The 17,175-nt window shown below is 46.1% G+C and overlaps 1 protein-coding gene across 1 annotated transcript in view; it reads left to right on the top strand.

Moving 5' to 3' along the window:
• DDR2 (discoidin domain receptor tyrosine kinase 2) overlaps window positions 1-5,007 on the top strand; it is a 152,891-nt gene extending 147,884 nt beyond the window's left edge. The window contains exon 17 of the mRNA XM_074960831.1: window positions 443-5,007. Within this exon, the coding sequence (XP_074816932.1) occupies window positions 443-580 (138 nt within the window). The 3' untranslated portion in view covers window positions 581-5,007. The remainder of the gene's footprint in view (window positions 1-442) is intronic.
• Window positions 5,008-17,175: the final 12,168 nt, after the last annotated feature.

Genomic DNA, 17,175 nt, shown 5'->3' with positions numbered 1-17,175 from the left:
CCAGCCTGAGCTCGAGAGTGAGCCGGAGAGTAAATAGGCTGGGAGCAAAAGGCTTCATCACCATTGTACCCTAGCTACTTTTGATGGCTCGTGTTTTCTGTGTTTGAGGCACTTTGCTGGATTGGGTCTGAACCCTCTGAATTGTGCAGGATTGAGCCCTAGCACGATCCCAACTGCTCTGAGTGCTCCCAGTGTTCAGAGGACAGTAGTAATTAGCTGGGTAATGGGATACAATCAAACCTCTGCATTCAATGTCCCATTTCTTGAGCCCAATACATTAGGCAGTTCACAATAAATCTGGGACCTTTGGCTTTCTTTTACTACAATGGGGCACCAGCCCCTCCATAATGAGAAATCAAGTTCCCTGGGATGAGTTTGCTCTTCTTCCAGGCTAAGTATGCCATTAACTCTCTGCTTTTGTAATGTCTGTCTTGTTTTGAAGACATACCTTCCCCAGCCTGCTCTCTGCCCTGATCCTGTCTACAAGCTAATGCTCAGCTGCTGGAGACGAGACACGAAAGATCGCCCCTCCTTCCAGGAAATTCACCGCCTCCTCCAACCACCAGCCAGCGAAGAGTGACACTTTGCTTCCCTCACACGTCCTGGTCCTCATCCCACCCCAGAAGATCCACCTGTAAAAACTGAAGCCACTTCACCTGGACTCACAACAAAACCTGGGCAGTGGTGCTTCTTCTACTGCACATTAAACAATCACCATAAGCGGAGAAAAAAGTGAGAAGGAACCAAGCCTAGATCAGACCAAATCCATAGCTCATATGACAAGCTAACTCTGGAATGACAAAGGATGAACAAGGGTTACTGATAGATGTGGCATGTTCCTGTTTATCAGTGGATTCAGTCAAAGAGGATTCTGTTTTCCCATTTTGGAAGGGGAAATGTAAGGTCCATATTCTCCATGAGGAGGCTCCTTGTGCAGGGAGCATGTGCTGGAAATGCATCTGTGGATGGGAGCACACACCAGGAAAGTGCCTGGTAAAAGGAGGGTAGTTGGGGGATGTGCCTAGTGCAGGGAATGCAGGTAAGGAACACAGTAATGCAGGAGTTGCCACTAAAGCAGAGTGGGCTGTGCAATTACAAAGTGAAAACTGAACCTGTCTGGACACTTTTAGGTTTCAGACAGGCTCAACGGATTTAGCATTCGCCTGGTTAGAATTCCTCCCATCCTTGCTTGGTTATAGCCCTTTAGACAGGAGAAAGCCCAAACACATTGTGTAGTACAATGTGCCAGCTGCTGGGCTGGAATGTGCATTCTGCTTGGTAGGTGAACATTCCCACTGCAATGGAGGCATTGCTTTCTGAGGAGCATATGGTTTACTGCATCTGCTGCAGGACCAATGAGGAATGACAAGCCACCCATCTAGAGGACAGCAGAAGTGCCCTCCTTTGATCCAGGCACGGCCTCTTGAGAGGGCCTTATGTCCTTGAGAAATGCATTCTGCATCTGCTGTTCATGTTGTCAAGGTAGGGAAATCCTACAGCTACCAGATTAGTGGGGTAGGTGCTAGCTCTGCATTTCCGGAGAATCAGAGTTAGAGAGATGTTTTAGATCAAACATTTAATTTCAAAGGGTAGTGGCCATAATCACCCAGTTCCCTCCCCATGTATAACCCCCCTTCTTGAGCTTTAATAAGTAAAGGAACAGGATGTTGCACTGCTCTGGACATCCGCCAGCACCGAGGGCTGCCACTAGCACCCACTCCTGCTTGTAGTAACCTTGAGCACCGTGATAACATTGTTTGTTGTGAATATAATGCCTGGAGTTACCACTAATGATAGCTCCTCTCCTACCTACCCCATCTTGACACAGAAGCTCTCTTGGCATGTCATGTTCTATTCTAGGGCTTGGTCTGACCCCCAGCTGTGGTCTGGCAGGATTTCCAGCCAAAAGTACTTGGGACCAATCTAGCCATGGTTGGAGCTTCTGTGAGAATGAATGTGCTCCCCTGGCATCCCCTAGATTTGGCTGCTGCATGCATGAATGATTTGGGCAGTGTTCCTACTGGTCCTGTTTGCTCTGTCAGTTTCCAGTCAATGTACACAAAGGGGCTTGCTGATGCAATGGGTGTGAAAGTGAGACCCTTACAGTATGGAATACACCTTTGTTCCCTACAAGGATGCCTGTTGTTTGCATACACATCAGCCCTTGAAATTCAACAGGGAACACAGTTGGTCTGATATGCTCATCCTGAGATACGCAAACCCATAGCACTGTTTCCAGTATACTATAACCTAGCATGGACAGGGCGTGCGTATACGGGTGCTGTGCCTGTGCTAAGTGAGCAAACCATTGCAGGGACATGGGCTGTGTGAAATAGTTGGCTGCCTCACTCATCCTGACAGCAGCTGGTATGTCAACACAGCAGCTCTATTTGCATCAGAACCACCTTGGCTATCACCACCTAGCAAGACTTACAATTGCAGTTGTACCAGTTGCCAAGGTGGCTGGAATGACTCATGAACGTGGGTGCCAACCTCAGGGCAGGCTGTTAAGAAACGAGGCACAAACCCCAAACTGGTTGTATGTTCTGTACTTAGATTTCACCAACCAAGTAACAAGTGTGAACTCCTCAACCATTGTAACAGCCTTAACGTGGCTCAGGCACTCAGGGATGTCTTGTCACCCAGACAAGCCTGCCTCTGTGATAGATGGTCCCTTACACCAAAAATCACAGCAATATTCAGGTTATACAAGTCCCAAAGTACCACTCACTTAGCCCAGGTCAAGTGCACCCTAGATTTCTCACTAAAGACAATGTTTGTAGTCAATCCTGTAATAAACTATCGAAAGGTTTATTAAAAGAAATAAGAGTTATTTACGGGGTTAAAGCAGGTGCCAAAAGATTATGATAGCTGCTATAATATGCAAGCTTTATATGTTCTTTGCTTATGTTTAGGAATCTTTGCCCCTCAAAGTCCACACAGCATTTTTATTCCCTTTGCCCCTGAGTTCAAACTGATGGGACAAACATTTGTGCACGTCACCTCTTCATGGGTGTGGGGGGAGAAATCAACACGTTTTTTGTCCACTGATGTACCACAGTGGCTTGTCTTGTGTCTGTAGATCTTTTGGTGGGCAGGAGATGACACTTCTTGTGGTACACTAGTATTTCACACTTTGGTAATGCTTCTCTCCTGACGGTGGTGGGCGTATCCCAGTTTCATAGCAAACGCTTTCATAGTTACAGAACAAATACCTTATATTACCTTATAACATGGGATACAGATATTATAAGTGGAATAATACATGCAGCATCCTACAAGCATTTCATAAAGTATAAACTAAACACATTCTGATAACTCTTATATCTGTTTTAACCATACTAACATACAGGTGAGCCAGACTGGTTTCCAACTCTGTATTTGTCAGTGTTCAGTGAGGCCTGGGCACTCGCCATGAGCTGGCACCTGGTCTGCCAGTGTTACACTCTTACTTTCTAGGATTCCTCTGGGGGCTCACAATGTTGCTGGGAGTGTGGGTAATTTCCCTGAGTGAAATTATGCATTTTGGGGTGGAGTGGGGAGGATGGGCTGAACCTGGGCACGTTCAGTGCTTGTGCATTCCCAACTACACAGGGATCCAAATATTGCAGACTGCACTGGTGCAGCCAACGCTAAGCTAACAGCTTCATGCCAGACACTGCAAACAGCTAGCAGAACCACCACTTGGGATGGCTGTTGTTTGCAGTCCTAAGCTGTTGCAAGCTTAATGCATTCCAAGCAACAGTTAGTGGTGACATATTCTTAGCTAGTATAGACTGGCCTTTGTGCATGATGATGGGAGGAGACAGGTTCTGAGCCTATACATAAAGAGCACTCAGCGCTATATTCTGTTTATTTTTCTCCATACAAATAGTAAGTACCATCAAAGAAATGATAGGAAAATAATTCAAATTGCATCAAGAGCAGAATTTGTCATTCCTGTATTCCCTGAAATTCAAAAAAAATAGAGAAGTTCCTTGGCACTTTTCTTTCCTATGAAAATGAAATCTGTCATTCAGTCGTAGCTGCGATCCCAGGCCCCATGGCCATAAAATCAGTCTCTGTGCACAAATTACTTCCAGTCTTGGGCAGGTTAAGGCAAATGGCAAAGCTTTAGTCATGCTAAAAGCTGTTTAATCTCTCCCATGAAAAGGACCTTTCTGGAATCTCTGATCAGCATGGGACTGAGACTAGGCTCAGGAATGACAAAGGGCGAGACTTAACGGATTTCTTTCAAAGGCTAATTTGATTTGCTGGGTCCTGAGTTCTAGCAGGGTTTCCCTGCAAGGGTTGGTCACCCTAAACTACTAACATAGAGTATTTTCTTTCATTGCTTAGGTGTTCACAGTTTTCATCAAAAACCTCCTCATTTTGGTGCCAGACACGACCCAGAGTGTCCTAGCCCCCTTCTATACTGTAGGAATAATCGTTTAAAAATCATGCTTAAGCACAGTTTAAATGTGATTGTAGCCAAATTGGATTCTAACATGATTTGGTTGGTCAGGTAATATAGGCAGGGCCCTTCCTAGGCTAGGGAATGGAGGTGTTACCCTGAAAGTTGGATTTGGGCACCCATAGAATAACCTGCTTATCACCCCCTTACTCTATGCCTCCCAAGGTATGAGTTTCCAAGGCCGTTAAGGAAAACACTAAAGGACACAGATATAACCTTCCGATTAAATGATTTTATTAAGATAACTAATAATCCCTGCTACAGGATATTCTAAGAATAAAAATCAGAGACAAATCCCTTGTTGCAAGTTGAAGGGAATTTAAACTGCAGTAGTATACAGTCTAAATCAGGGGTGCGCAAACTTAGGGTTCCAAAACTGTATGGCGGGCCGGGTAGGGAAGGCTGTGCCTCCCCAAACAGCCTGGCCCCTGCCCTCTATTCGTCCCCTCCCACTTCCCGCCCCCTGACTGTCCCCTTCAGAACCTCCGACCCATCCAACCCCCCTGCTCCTTGTCCCCTGACCTCCCCCCTGCTCCCTGTCCCTTCATTGCCCCGACCACTAACCACACACCCGCTCCCTGACAGGCCCCCCAGGACTCCCATGACTATCCAACCGCTCCCTGCTCTCTGTCCCCTGACTGCCCCCCCCAGAACCTCCACCCCATCCAATTGCCCCCTGCTTACTGTCCCCTGACTGCCGCCCGGGATCCCCTGCCCCCTATCCAAGCCTCCCCCCCAGCTCCCTGCCCCCTTATCATGCTGCTCAGAGCACCAGGATTGGCAGCCGTAAGTAGTGCATTCCTATGGGGAGCAATTTAATACACAACACCGGTGGCTCTCGCAGGAGCTCGCAGCCCCACCACCCAGAGTCTTGGCAGCACGGCAAGATGAGGCTGTGGGGGAGGGGGGCTAAGCTCCCCAGCCGGGAGCTCAAGGGCCGCGCAGGACGGTCCCGTGGGCCACATGTGGTCCGTGGGCTGTAGTTTGCCCACCTCTGGTCTAAATGATGCACTCTGCCACAGATGGCCAGTCTGTGACAGATCGCTGACAGCAGTTCTTAATTTACACTTTACATTTTACATAGGTAAATTACAATGAAAACACATAAACACGTCTTAAGCATATACATACTAATACTAAACTACACTTATGCTCTACTATAATTAAAATTAACAGGCCTACACTACTGAGTCCACTGTGTTGTCAGATGCTGCTGGGTCACCTCTGGTTACCTGCCAGTTTAGAATGTTCCTTTGAAATTCTCTCTCTCCTTCTCTCTATCTAGCAGTCCTTCCAGCAGATCTTCTCGCTGGCTCCTGACTTTGCCTGCTGATCGTCTCCCTTTTATACTGTCCTATCCAAACTTTCTTTTGTACTATTTATTTTTAACCTCTGCTGAGCATGCTCATCATCAAACATTCCCTCATCCTTAGCTACCAGGAGAAGTAGCCCCAAGCTAGCCCAGACTGGCACTGCTTGGCTGTTCCTTACCCTTATACTGCACATGCTCACTTGCATTATTTCTACCTTAGAGACACAATCACTTCATTCGACCTTAGTGCCCAGACTCCAGATCTAGCCTACTTTGTGGCCATACCTCATTTTACTCTCAGGTCTGGTTATGTGACTTACAATGTTCAATGGTAAATGACCTGCAGCTTACAGTTGGTGAAGTGACACCTGCTTATTCCAGAGGGAAGCCAGAGACACCGAATGGGGGGTAGGAATACAAAACGGAATCTCGGGGAATTTTTTGGTATCAAAGAATTCAGGAAGTTTCCTCCCATCCCCACTGGCTCACCAATCTGTGTTAGAGCCCCACTCACATCATTTAAATGGTGCTGAGGCCTGAATTGTAAACTCTGCTTTACATTAGTGTAGCCGGGCCTCAGCTCTAAGTAACTCAGGGACTAGGAAAGATTTGCAAACACTGCTTTTAAGTGTGACTGCTCTCCCATCACTGAGCCAATTCCTCCAGCAGCTTCTGCTCTACAGATCAAACTCAGTGATCTAGTGAGGTGCTCTCACAGCAGAGACAAGAGGCCATGAGATCTCTTCCTGCATGTGACTCCTGGGAATGGAGGGAAGGGAATCCGAGCAGAGGACAGCATCTGAACCAAGTACAAGGAGGACAAGGACCTGTGGGGGTGAATGTAGTAAGTGCTGGCACCAGTCAGCCGTGGAGAATCATCCCATGAAGAGATGGGGAGGCCAACAGTGGGAGTTAAAGGCAATAGGCATGTGCAAAAAGGTCCTATAGTGAGAGTGGCTGGACAGATTAGCAAGGGATGTGACAAAGGGAAAGAGGAGAGATGGACATGGTGGAGGGAGGACGGTGCAGAAAAGATGGTGGATGATCAGTGGCAGGAAGAAGCAGGAGGGATGGTCCAATGTTTAGGGCACTAGCCTGGGAGTCAAGAGACTAGAGCACAACAGGATCCATCTAGTTCAGGATCCTGTCTCCAGGTGGGGCCAGTACCAGATGCTTCAGAGGAAGGTGCAAGGAACATGGAGTTGGACATGTCACCTTTACCAAAGCGCTCTGGCCCCATGTACAGCAAATGTATGGTTTGGCACAACCCTTCTCAAGAACCAAGGGATTGTGGGACTGGCAGTCGGGAAGACGGGGAGGGGCACGGGCACATGGGAATTGTAGTGGGGCTGCAGTGTATGCTGGGAAAGGGAAATAAAGGAGTTCTGTATTGCCCAGGGTGGGGGGATGGACGGCTTGTGTTGTGCTGGGGTTTGGAGTAGATGCTCATAGTGGTCTCTTCTGGCCTTACGATCTCTGAGATCAAACTTGTGTGGGCCTTGCCACAGAGAGAAAGAAAGAAACATGGAGAACACAGAAATGGCTGGTGGGTCTCTGGGACAGAGTGGAGGCCGTGGCTAAAGGTGAGAGGGAGGTACCCCAGGACAAGGGAGTTCATTTACCTGAGAGTTTGTTCAGAGAGCTTTTCAGAGGGTAAAGAAATTGATGCTGAACATTGGCACAGGGCTTGTAGGAAGCCTAGGGTGAGCATCTGCTTATTGTCATGCTGTTGTGGAGGGCTTTGTGGGTCAGGGTGGGAGAAAGTCTCCCCTTATTTCACTGTGTCAAGAGTAGGAGATAGCTGAGACCTGAGGGAAGGCTGTGGCTCCATGCAGGTGCAGTTAGCTTACTGGAGCTCTTGGTATTTGGACTCTCACTGAACTTGTTTGCTCTAGAAGGGCTGGTGTTTTCCTAACTTAGAGGCAGAGCTAAGTTAAACTATTCAACCAGGTGAGAGAGAAGTCAAGGCAGAGTTGGAAGGGGAAACTGAGGCAATTGCTGTATCACCAGGTGTGATAAAAGCAGGTGGTATTGGTGCCTATAGGGGAAGTTTCTTCCTAGCACTCCCAGTTAGTGGTTGGCTTATATCCTGAAACAGGAGGCATTTTATCCCTTAGCCATTTTAAACCCGTATAATGTAATTTTAGATGTTCTTAAGATTTATGTTAATATCCAGCCCTTTTATATTCCTTGTAAGCTTTTGTTCTCTTATGGCAATGAGGTCTGCAGTTTAAAAGGGAAACTAGAAATGCCTGGTCTACCTTCTTTATACCATTCATTGTTTTGTATGCCTTAATCATGCCACCTCATATCTGTGTCCATGTTACGTCTTTTCATTTTAGTGGACGGTTTCTCAGCCCCCCAGTATTTCTGCTAAATAGTGTGGCAGAGTTGAGCCTAGATTTTCAGGCAGGGGTGCTCTGGGTTGTGCCTAGGGACCAGCTCAGTACTCACTGACTCCAGCCACCTTTGCACCGAGCTCCTGAGCTGCACTGTGAACCCGTCAGGTCCAGCCCAGGATCTGTGCATCTGTCTGTGAGCTCTCTGTGACCTTGTCCTATATTTGATCTGCACATTTAGTGCTACAAAAATAATCCTGAGAAATGCATCACCCCCATTGATGCTGATTTGCTACAGCACAGTCACCTGGTGCTGGATCTAGAGTTAGAGCAATTCTGGACATGGACTGGAGAAATTCACAGTGAAACCAGTGGAAACTCCTTAATCTTCCACTCCCCCCTGTAAAACAAGCAGTCGCACTGGTTTAACACCATACGGTTAAATGGCTACAAGTCTGTGTGTAGGAGAAATACATAAGGAGGGTAACTTGGGAGTACTTACATTTACCACCAAGTGACAATAAGGTCCCACAAAGGAGTTGGCTGATGAAGATGCTCCGGCGGCCTGCAGGGCACCCTTCTACCTCTATTTGAGTCCATATGGCTGAAATCTGGTTTGCTTACATGCCTCTGTGCACAGGGCATGTGAACTGTTTTCATTCTGGTTTGGTAGGATTGTACATCCACTTAGCACTCACTTAGCAGGCATGTGATGACCACACATCCTAGTGGAAAGAAGAGGAGTACTTGTGGCACCTTAGAGACTAACCAATTTATTTGAGCATGAGCTTTCGTGAGCTACAGCTCACTTCATTGGATGCATCCGATGAAGTGAGCTGTAGCTCACGAAAGCTCATGCTCAAATAAATTGGTTAGTCTCTAAGGTGCCACAAGTACTCCTTTTCTTTTTGCGAATACAGACTAACACGGCTGTTACTCTGAAACATCCTAGTGGTTGTCTCCAGGGCAGTCAGGCCCAGCTCAGATGAACCTGAAGGCAATGACAGCAGACTTAACCTAGTTTGTGTGACTTTTGTTTCTTCACACAAACTTGCACCGAAATAGCCTGTCCGTTTCAGTTCACACCTTTCTGATCAACTTCAGCAAATTCTAACAAGACACTTTTCTTTTGAAATATGAATGTTCCCACAGTGACCTGCCACGAAATAACAGAAGATGTAAATTAAAAGCCTTTGGATTATTTTGGTGCAAGTTTGTGGGGAGATCAGTCTTGGCTGTGATAGAGAAGGGGGAGCCAGTGGATGGTGCAGAGAAGGAATTGATAGCAGATTGGTGGGCCACTAGGTGTGGGATGGGTTGGTGTGGGGTCAGAGGAGGAGGTTTTAACAGGCATCAGGTTTAAAACAAACAAAAGGAAGTATTTTTTCACACAACACAGTCAACCTGTGGTACTCCTTGCCAGAGGATGTTGTGAAGGCCAAGACTATAACAGGATTAAAAAAAGAACTAGGTAAGTTCATGAGGGATCAATGGCTCATCAATCAATCATCAGTGGTGTCAAGGCTGATTCCCTACTCTGGCACTTTGAGTGCAGAAGGTGGGGGCCCGCAAGGATTATAAAAATGAATACTGGCCATTCCAGGCTTGTATTAAACTCCCAACGTTACAGCTTCTCTCTAACCTTGGATGGGTAGATGCTGCCAATACCCAAATGCAAAAAAACCCCTTTTGAGAATCCAGAAAGGAGCACTTGGGAATTCCTTCCTGTGGGGTACCCTCAAGCCCTTTCACTCCCACTCCAGGGAAGAGCTGAGAAAGAAAAACAAAGGAAATCAGCTGTTGCCCCCAGCTAATTAAACAACATGCACAAACCTCTTAGGGACATAAAAATTCAATCCTGTTCTTAAGAAAGGTAAATTTTATTAAAAACAAAAGGAAAGAAAATACATCTGGAAGTTAGGCTTTTTGCTAGATTGAAAAAAACCAAACCACAAAAATTAAGCATCAAGATAGCTCTCTTGAGGTTCAACTTAAAGGTTACAAGCAAAACAAAAGCACCTGGGGTTAGCACAGGGGAGTCCACAAGCCAATAAGAAATAAAAGAAATAACCCTAATCGTGTCTTCCTAGATCTTCCCTGACTTACTTATATATCTGGGGTTTCAGATAAGCAATTTCTAGGTATGATCTGATGGTTCTTCATACCTGGCTTAAAGCTTCTTACATCATAGTTCAGCCCTGTTTCTGTTCTGCATCTCCTCTCTCCAGCGAACAACAACAGACAGACAAAGGGAAAGTTTTTTTCCAGTTTTAAAAAGTTCTAGCCCTCCCATTGGCTCTTTTAGTCAGGTGTCCACTCCCTTCTTTTTACCTATGGGCTTTTTAAACTCTTTACAGGTAAAGCAAGTAGAGAACAGCTACCAAGAGGGATTTTATAGCTAACTGGCTGGCTGGTTGTCCATAAAAGGAAACTTCCCCCACCCCTTCATTTATCACAAATGGCTATCAGCCAGGATGGTCAGGGATGATGTCCCTACCCTCTGTTTGCCAGAAGCTGGGAATGGGCGGCAGGGGATGGATCACTTGATGATTACCTGTTCTGTTCATTCCCTCTGGGGCACCTGGCATTGGCCACTGTTGGAAGACAGGATACTGGGCTAGATGAACCTTTGGTCTGACCCAATATGGCCGTTCTTATGTTATAGTATTCAGAAAGGGCTGGACAGAAGGGAAAGCTTGGTTCTGCAAACCATATGCCCAAGGCGCTGGAATCCACTCAATGTCTGTTCCTCACCCCAACACATGCACAGCTGTGAAACAAACCCAAACACAAGACAAATGTTATATCAGAAACTCTTAACACATCTGATGACTCCCTTTTTTACAGCTATCTGCATCACAGACTGATGAAGGTAAAGATAGGGCCCACAATGGAACTATGATTCCAAATCTGCTGTGGAATTCAAACTCTGCAGCCTGGAACCATCTCTGAGCAGGGCATTGCATTTGGTTTCAGCAAGCTAGATACCTTTAGTTTTACAGGCACTTAAAAAAAATCAACCAAATCAATCATGTTGGAGTTTGCTTTCAGAAAGCCAAGCTGGGCTTTTTTTTGGTCCAGTTTTGGAAAAAGGAGCTCATCTGCAGAGCTGTTTTCAAGAGCAAAGCTTGCCAACAGAGCTGAAAAATTCTGACCAGCAGAGTACTGTGTCCAGTTTTGGTCACCAATGTATAGAAAGGATATAGAGAAACTGGAAAGGATCCAGAGGTGAGCGACAAAGATGATCCAAGGGATGGAATGCAAAGGCTGAGCAGAGGCTGAACGAACTGGCTATGTTTAGTTTGGAAAAGAGGAGATTAAGGGGGATATGACAGCGGTCCTCAAATACTTAAAAGGCGGCCATAAAAAAGATGGAGAAAAGTTGTTCTCTCTTGCCACAGAGGGCCGGACAAGAGGCAATGGGTTCAAACTACAGCACAGCAGATTTAGATTAAATCCCAGGAAAAACTTCCTAGCTGTACGAACAGTCGGACAATAGAACAGACTTCCTGTGGAAGCTCCTTCACTGGAGGTTTTCAAAAGGAGGCTGGAGAGCCACCTGTCCTGGATGGTTTAGACCCAACAAATCCTGCACCTTGGATGGGGGTTAGTGATGTAGAATTCAAACCCTTGCAACTGCCTCCAGTACTGGTTTCACTGTCAGAGCCAGGTCAGGTCCCACGCTTAGATGCATAGATTTAGATGTGTACAGTTGTTTCCATTCACACCAATAAGATGTTGGCAAATTAAATGACATTTTTTCCCCCTCTGGTGTTTCTCTCACAGCTCAGACCAACTCTTCTAGAAAATAGATAAAGTTAAAGCAGCTAATTAGGAAACTGTCCAGTTACTTCTGCCCCAAACTGACCTCCATCATCTTTAAATTGCTGGAGAATGTCTCAATTCTAAATGAGTATCATAATGAATTTGCTAGTATGTATGTCTCACCACTGCCCTCGGCTGCCTAGAATCAAAACCGATTCACTATGTGTCATATACTTGACACTGCTGAAAGTTAATGGAGACTCTCCAGTAGCTCCAATAACAGGGAGTCTGACTTTTTCTCCTCTCCTACCCCCCGTCAAATGGTAGGGTCTGAGTTCTGTTCCCATCAAGCTGCAGGAGACCAGGGTTTGCAGCAAGGTGACTACTGTAATGTGCTAAGTAGCCATGAACTTGTTACAGGATCAACAATACGCTGAGCTATTTGCAAAATATTAATATGAAAACAAGCAGACCCTCTGTGTCAGACTGACCTAGCCCAAGCAATGTTTGGGGCTCCCTTTGCAGCAGCAGTCATGAAGTAGCAAACATTGGACTCCAATCATCACTTATGGTCTAAGATTTTTAAAAATGGCTTGTCACACTTGAGTTCCTAAATCCATTCTGGTCACCTAAAGTAGTGGATGGATTTTTTCCCCCCAAAGTGTCAAGGACCCAGCAGCAATCACTGAAATCAGTGGAACTGCTGGCTGCAGTGTAGCATTTCGCAAAACCAGACCACTTCTTTAGGCACCTAAATATGGATTTAAGGTACTAACTTTAGCCCCCTCTCCCCTTTCATAAAAAATCTTGGCCATTGAAGTCAATGGCAAAACTCCATGGCAAGAGGATTGGGCCCAAAATTGAAAAGTTGTGCTATGCTATCACCAGCAATATTGGTGCATTTTCAAGGAAGTAAACAAAAGGGATTTCTGGATTTGATAGCATAGCTAAATCTTGTATGCAGTGTAGTTGTAGACGTGTCAATCCCAAGATATTAGAGAGACAAGGTGAGGTAATATATATGATATTACCTCATCCATCTTGTCTCTCTAATAGCTAAATCTTAACATTTTGCCTCCCTAAATTCCCTCTTCAATTTCACTTGAATATTGTCCTAAACTGTTTTGTAGTGTTGATGTGATATTGGCTGCATTCTGCCCCAGAACTTGCTGCCTTTCCCTGGCTCATGTGTATATACAGTTTGTAAAGATGTTTGTAAAACTCTTTGGGTCCTTTGGGATAAAAGATGCTATAAAAGTGTATGATATAGTAGGTATTATTAATAATTGTTAAGCTTCCTAGCAACCACAGGTGCAAAAGCCTCCTTTCTCATAACATGGAACAAAAGCCTATTGCACGCAGCAGGTGCAAAGCTGCACCTTGTGTTGTCACTTACGCCAGTGCTAATTGTGTGCAAAAAGGGTGTGGAATACAACCATTGGGAGTTGGTGGCATTCTGCACATACGTTGCAGACGTAAATACTGACACAAGGTGCACAGTAGTGGGAAATTGGGCCCCAGACTTCCCTCGTGCAACTTGGCAATGTGCCCCAAATTGGAATTGGTGAAGCATGGAGAGTTTTATAAAAGAGCTTGCCTTTAAGAGGTTTGGAGCACCTGTAGCTCCCATTGACTCCACCTGTAGTTCAGCATGATCAGCGTCTTTGCAAAGCAGGTCCATAAAGGGCAACAGGTCAGATTTCCTCTCCCAGCAGTAAGTCATCATCAGTGTAAATCTACTGACTTGAATGAGGTGAGAAGGAGAAGAATGTAGCCCGTATCTAACTGATGTGGATGGTTTATTGCTCTGTGCCTGTGTTGTAAATACCAAGCGTATCTGTTTAATGAACCTTCATGTCTGTTTTCCTGCCCTCCCCAACTGCAGAAAGTATGTCTCTGAAACAATGTTGTGACTCCGTTGCTGGAGCTAGTGGGTCCTTGTGCTGTACAGCTCAACCTAGTGCAGAGCATGTCAAATAGCGTCTTCCATTCCTAACACATAGTACTCGATCTAATCACAGTGTCTAACTCCAATACTCATGCCAAAACTGCTCTCTACAAGTGCTCTGTATTTGAAAAGGAGACATGATACACATGTATAGTTTTCTGTAGTTCCTTATTTATTCTCTGTAAGAACACTCTGAATTGTACTTCTGTAAAATGATCAATTGTAAATAACAATCATCTTTAAAAACCCAGGCTGCTGCCCGTGTTATGTCTGTGCAAACTGCAGGATGGTCCAAGTCATGCGTTGGTGTGTGTGTAAGTGGGGGGAGTCCTGTTCTCATGCGCTGCCCTTCACTGACTGAGACCAGCACAGAGACCTGTGTGCTTTGCAGCAGGGAGCAAAAACCATTACTTCCCCTTTGAGTAAGGACTGGAGGGCTGGCTGTAGCCCGCTCCAGATCCCATCAACACAGACCAGTCCAAGTTTTGCCTCCTTCAGGGTCTGAGGGATGACTATGTCTAAGCTGCAGTTGGTGGTGTGATTGCGGCATGGGAATGCATACCAGAGCTAGCCTTAATCTAGCTAGCGTGGCTAAAAATAGTACAGATGCAGCAGTATGGGCTTCAGCACAGGCTGTACAAGCCCCCCAGGGATGCTGGTTATGATCACCATGTTCCTAACCTGCGCCAGATCTATACTGCTACATCTTTATTACCATCTTTAACAGTGCTCACTAGATTAAAGATTGTGCGGGTATATCTACCCAGTCCACAATCACACCTCTGACTGCAGTGTGGGCAAGACACATGAATATGGTCTTTGTCTGCCAGCTAGCCAGGGCAGGAGCTCCTGAGTTCAGCCTCCAACCCTCTCTCCTCACAAGTCCCTAGGCGCAAGCTGCCAGGGCTGGCCTGGATGCAAAAGGTGCCTGGGGACCCATGGACCTGAGTTTGAGAGCTGTGGATTCTCACGCAGGATCCTGCTCTGGCTGTCTCTATAGTGATGCTCCTGGTTAAATGGTTTCCCTTTTGGGTGCTGGAAGTCCTGCCAATTCAAAGACAAGGGTCGCAAGTTCCCAAGCCAGATTTCTCTTTCATGTGCAAAGAGTGGTTATTTATATTGCAAAAATGCCTGAATGTCCCAGGATCAAGGCCCCCACATGCCAGGCCCCATACAAACATGTCACAACAGGCAGTCTGTGCCCTGAAGAGGTTAGGCTAACAAGACGAGACAGGTGGATGGGGGAATGGATATCCGATACAGGGATGAGGGATAAAGCAAGTGGCTGGGCTGATGGTTAGCAATGTCTGGTTTGGTCACTGTCTGCCCCCACAAGCTGGCTGGCATGCTATGCTACACCAGCCTTGAGCCTGATATGGCACATTGGTAGCATGCCACATGTACCAAGGGTTCTCTCATTAAACAGCTTCTGTAGGATAGCTCATTGCACACACTGGGGGCTCCTTGCATCCCTCCCCCAGGCTGACTCAGTGCCACCATCCCATCCCCCTCTATTTCAGAGACTCCCTGCATCTTCCCCACCCCTTCCCTCATGCCAGGGGCTATTCGTGCCCCTTTGTGCCCCTTTCTCCTCATGCCTCCCATTTCTCCCTTCCACCCCATTCTCTGCTGTACCCCACCCCAGCAGGGGCATGGTGTGATTCCCTAGGCCAGGGGCTCTGTGTGCCCTCTCCCCCCACACCTGGGTTCAACATTCTCTCCTATCCCTTCTACAGAGCCTCGCTGTGCCTCTGTGCATCATCCTATTATTTATCATCTTTCTGTCTGGGAGACAAGTCATTCAGGGGGTCACCGTGTTATCTGAAGTGGGGTGTGTGATGGGTTTCCCCCTCCTTTGGGGTGCCGCCTGGGACTGGGGTACCACTGAGCCTGCCTGGCCCACCAGCCTGGGTTCTTCTTCGAGTGCTTGCTCATGTCGATTCCACTGTAGGTGTGCGGAGACTTTTGCCCTAGCGGTACACATAGGGCCAGCTGTGGCGCCCTCTGGAGTGATGTGCTCATGGCGTGGTATATCAGACGCTGCTGGCCCTACGCCCTCTCAGTTCCTTCTTACCACCCATGGTGGTCAGTTGGAGCACCTTTGTCCCTTGCTTTGCAAGTGGTCAGCAGTTTCTCTTCATAGTGAATGCCAATGAAAATGAGGTAGGATCAGAGTCTAAAATAGAGAAAGAACAAGTCAAAAACTACTTAGACAAGTTAAATGTCTTCAAATCACCAGGGCCCTGATGAAATGCATCCTAGAATACTCAAAGAGCTGACTGAGGAGATATCTGAGACATTAGCAATTATCTTTGAAAAGTCATGGAAGACGGGAGACATTCCAGAAGACTGGAAAAGGGCAGATATTGTGCCCATCTATAAAAAGGGAAATAAGGACAACCCAGGGAATTACAGATCAGTCAGCTTAACTTCTGTACCCAGAAAGATACTGGAGCAAATAATTAAGAAATCAATTTGCAAACACCTAGAAGATAATGAGGTGATAAGTAACAGTCAGCATGGATTTGTCAAGAACAAATTGTATTTTCTTTGACAGAATAACAAGCTTTGTGGATGGGGGAAAGTGGTAGATGTGGTATATCTTGACTTTAGTAAGGCTTTTGATACTGTCTCGCATGACCTTTTCATAAACAAACCAGGGAAATACAACCTAGGTGGAGCAACAATAAGGTGGGTGCATAACTGGTTGGAAAATCGTTCCCAGAGAGTAGTTATCAGTGGTTCACAGTCATGCTGGAACAGCATAATGAGTGGGGTCCCTCAGGGATCAGTTCTGGGTCCGGTTCTGTTCAATATCTTCATCAATGATTTAGATAATGGCATAGAGAGTACACTTATAAAGCTTGCGGACGATTCCAACCTGAGAGGGGTTACAAGTGCTTTGGAGGATAGGATTACAATTCAAAATGATCTGGACAAACTGGAGAAATGATCTGAAGTAAACAGGATGAAATTCAATAAAGACAAATGCAAAGTATTCCATTTAAGAAGGAGCAATCAGTTGCACACATACAAAATGGGAAATGACTGCCTAGGAAGGAGTACTGCGGAAAAGGATCTGGTGTTCATAGTGGATCACAAGCTAAATATGAGTCAACAGTGTAACACTGTGGCAAAAAAACCAAACATCATTCCGGGATGTTTTAGCAGGAGTATTGTAAGTAAAACATGAGAAGTAATTTTTCCGCTCTACTCCTCGCTGATTAGGCCTCAGCTGGAATATTGTGTCCAGTTCTGAGCGCCACATTTCAGGAAAGATGTGGACAAATTGGAGAAAGTCCAGAGAAGAGCAACAAAAATGATTAAAGGTCTAGACAACATGACCTATGAGGGAAGA

The sequence above is a fragment of the Natator depressus genome, chromosome 8 (genome assembly GCF_965152275.1).
Source record: "Natator depressus isolate rNatDep1 chromosome 8, rNatDep2.hap1, whole genome shotgun sequence".
NCBI classification, from domain to species: domain Eukaryota; kingdom Metazoa; phylum Chordata; order Testudines; family Cheloniidae; genus Natator; species Natator depressus.
Note: the sequence above shows the minus strand (reverse complement) of the source record. Positions and strands in the feature narration are given on the sequence as shown.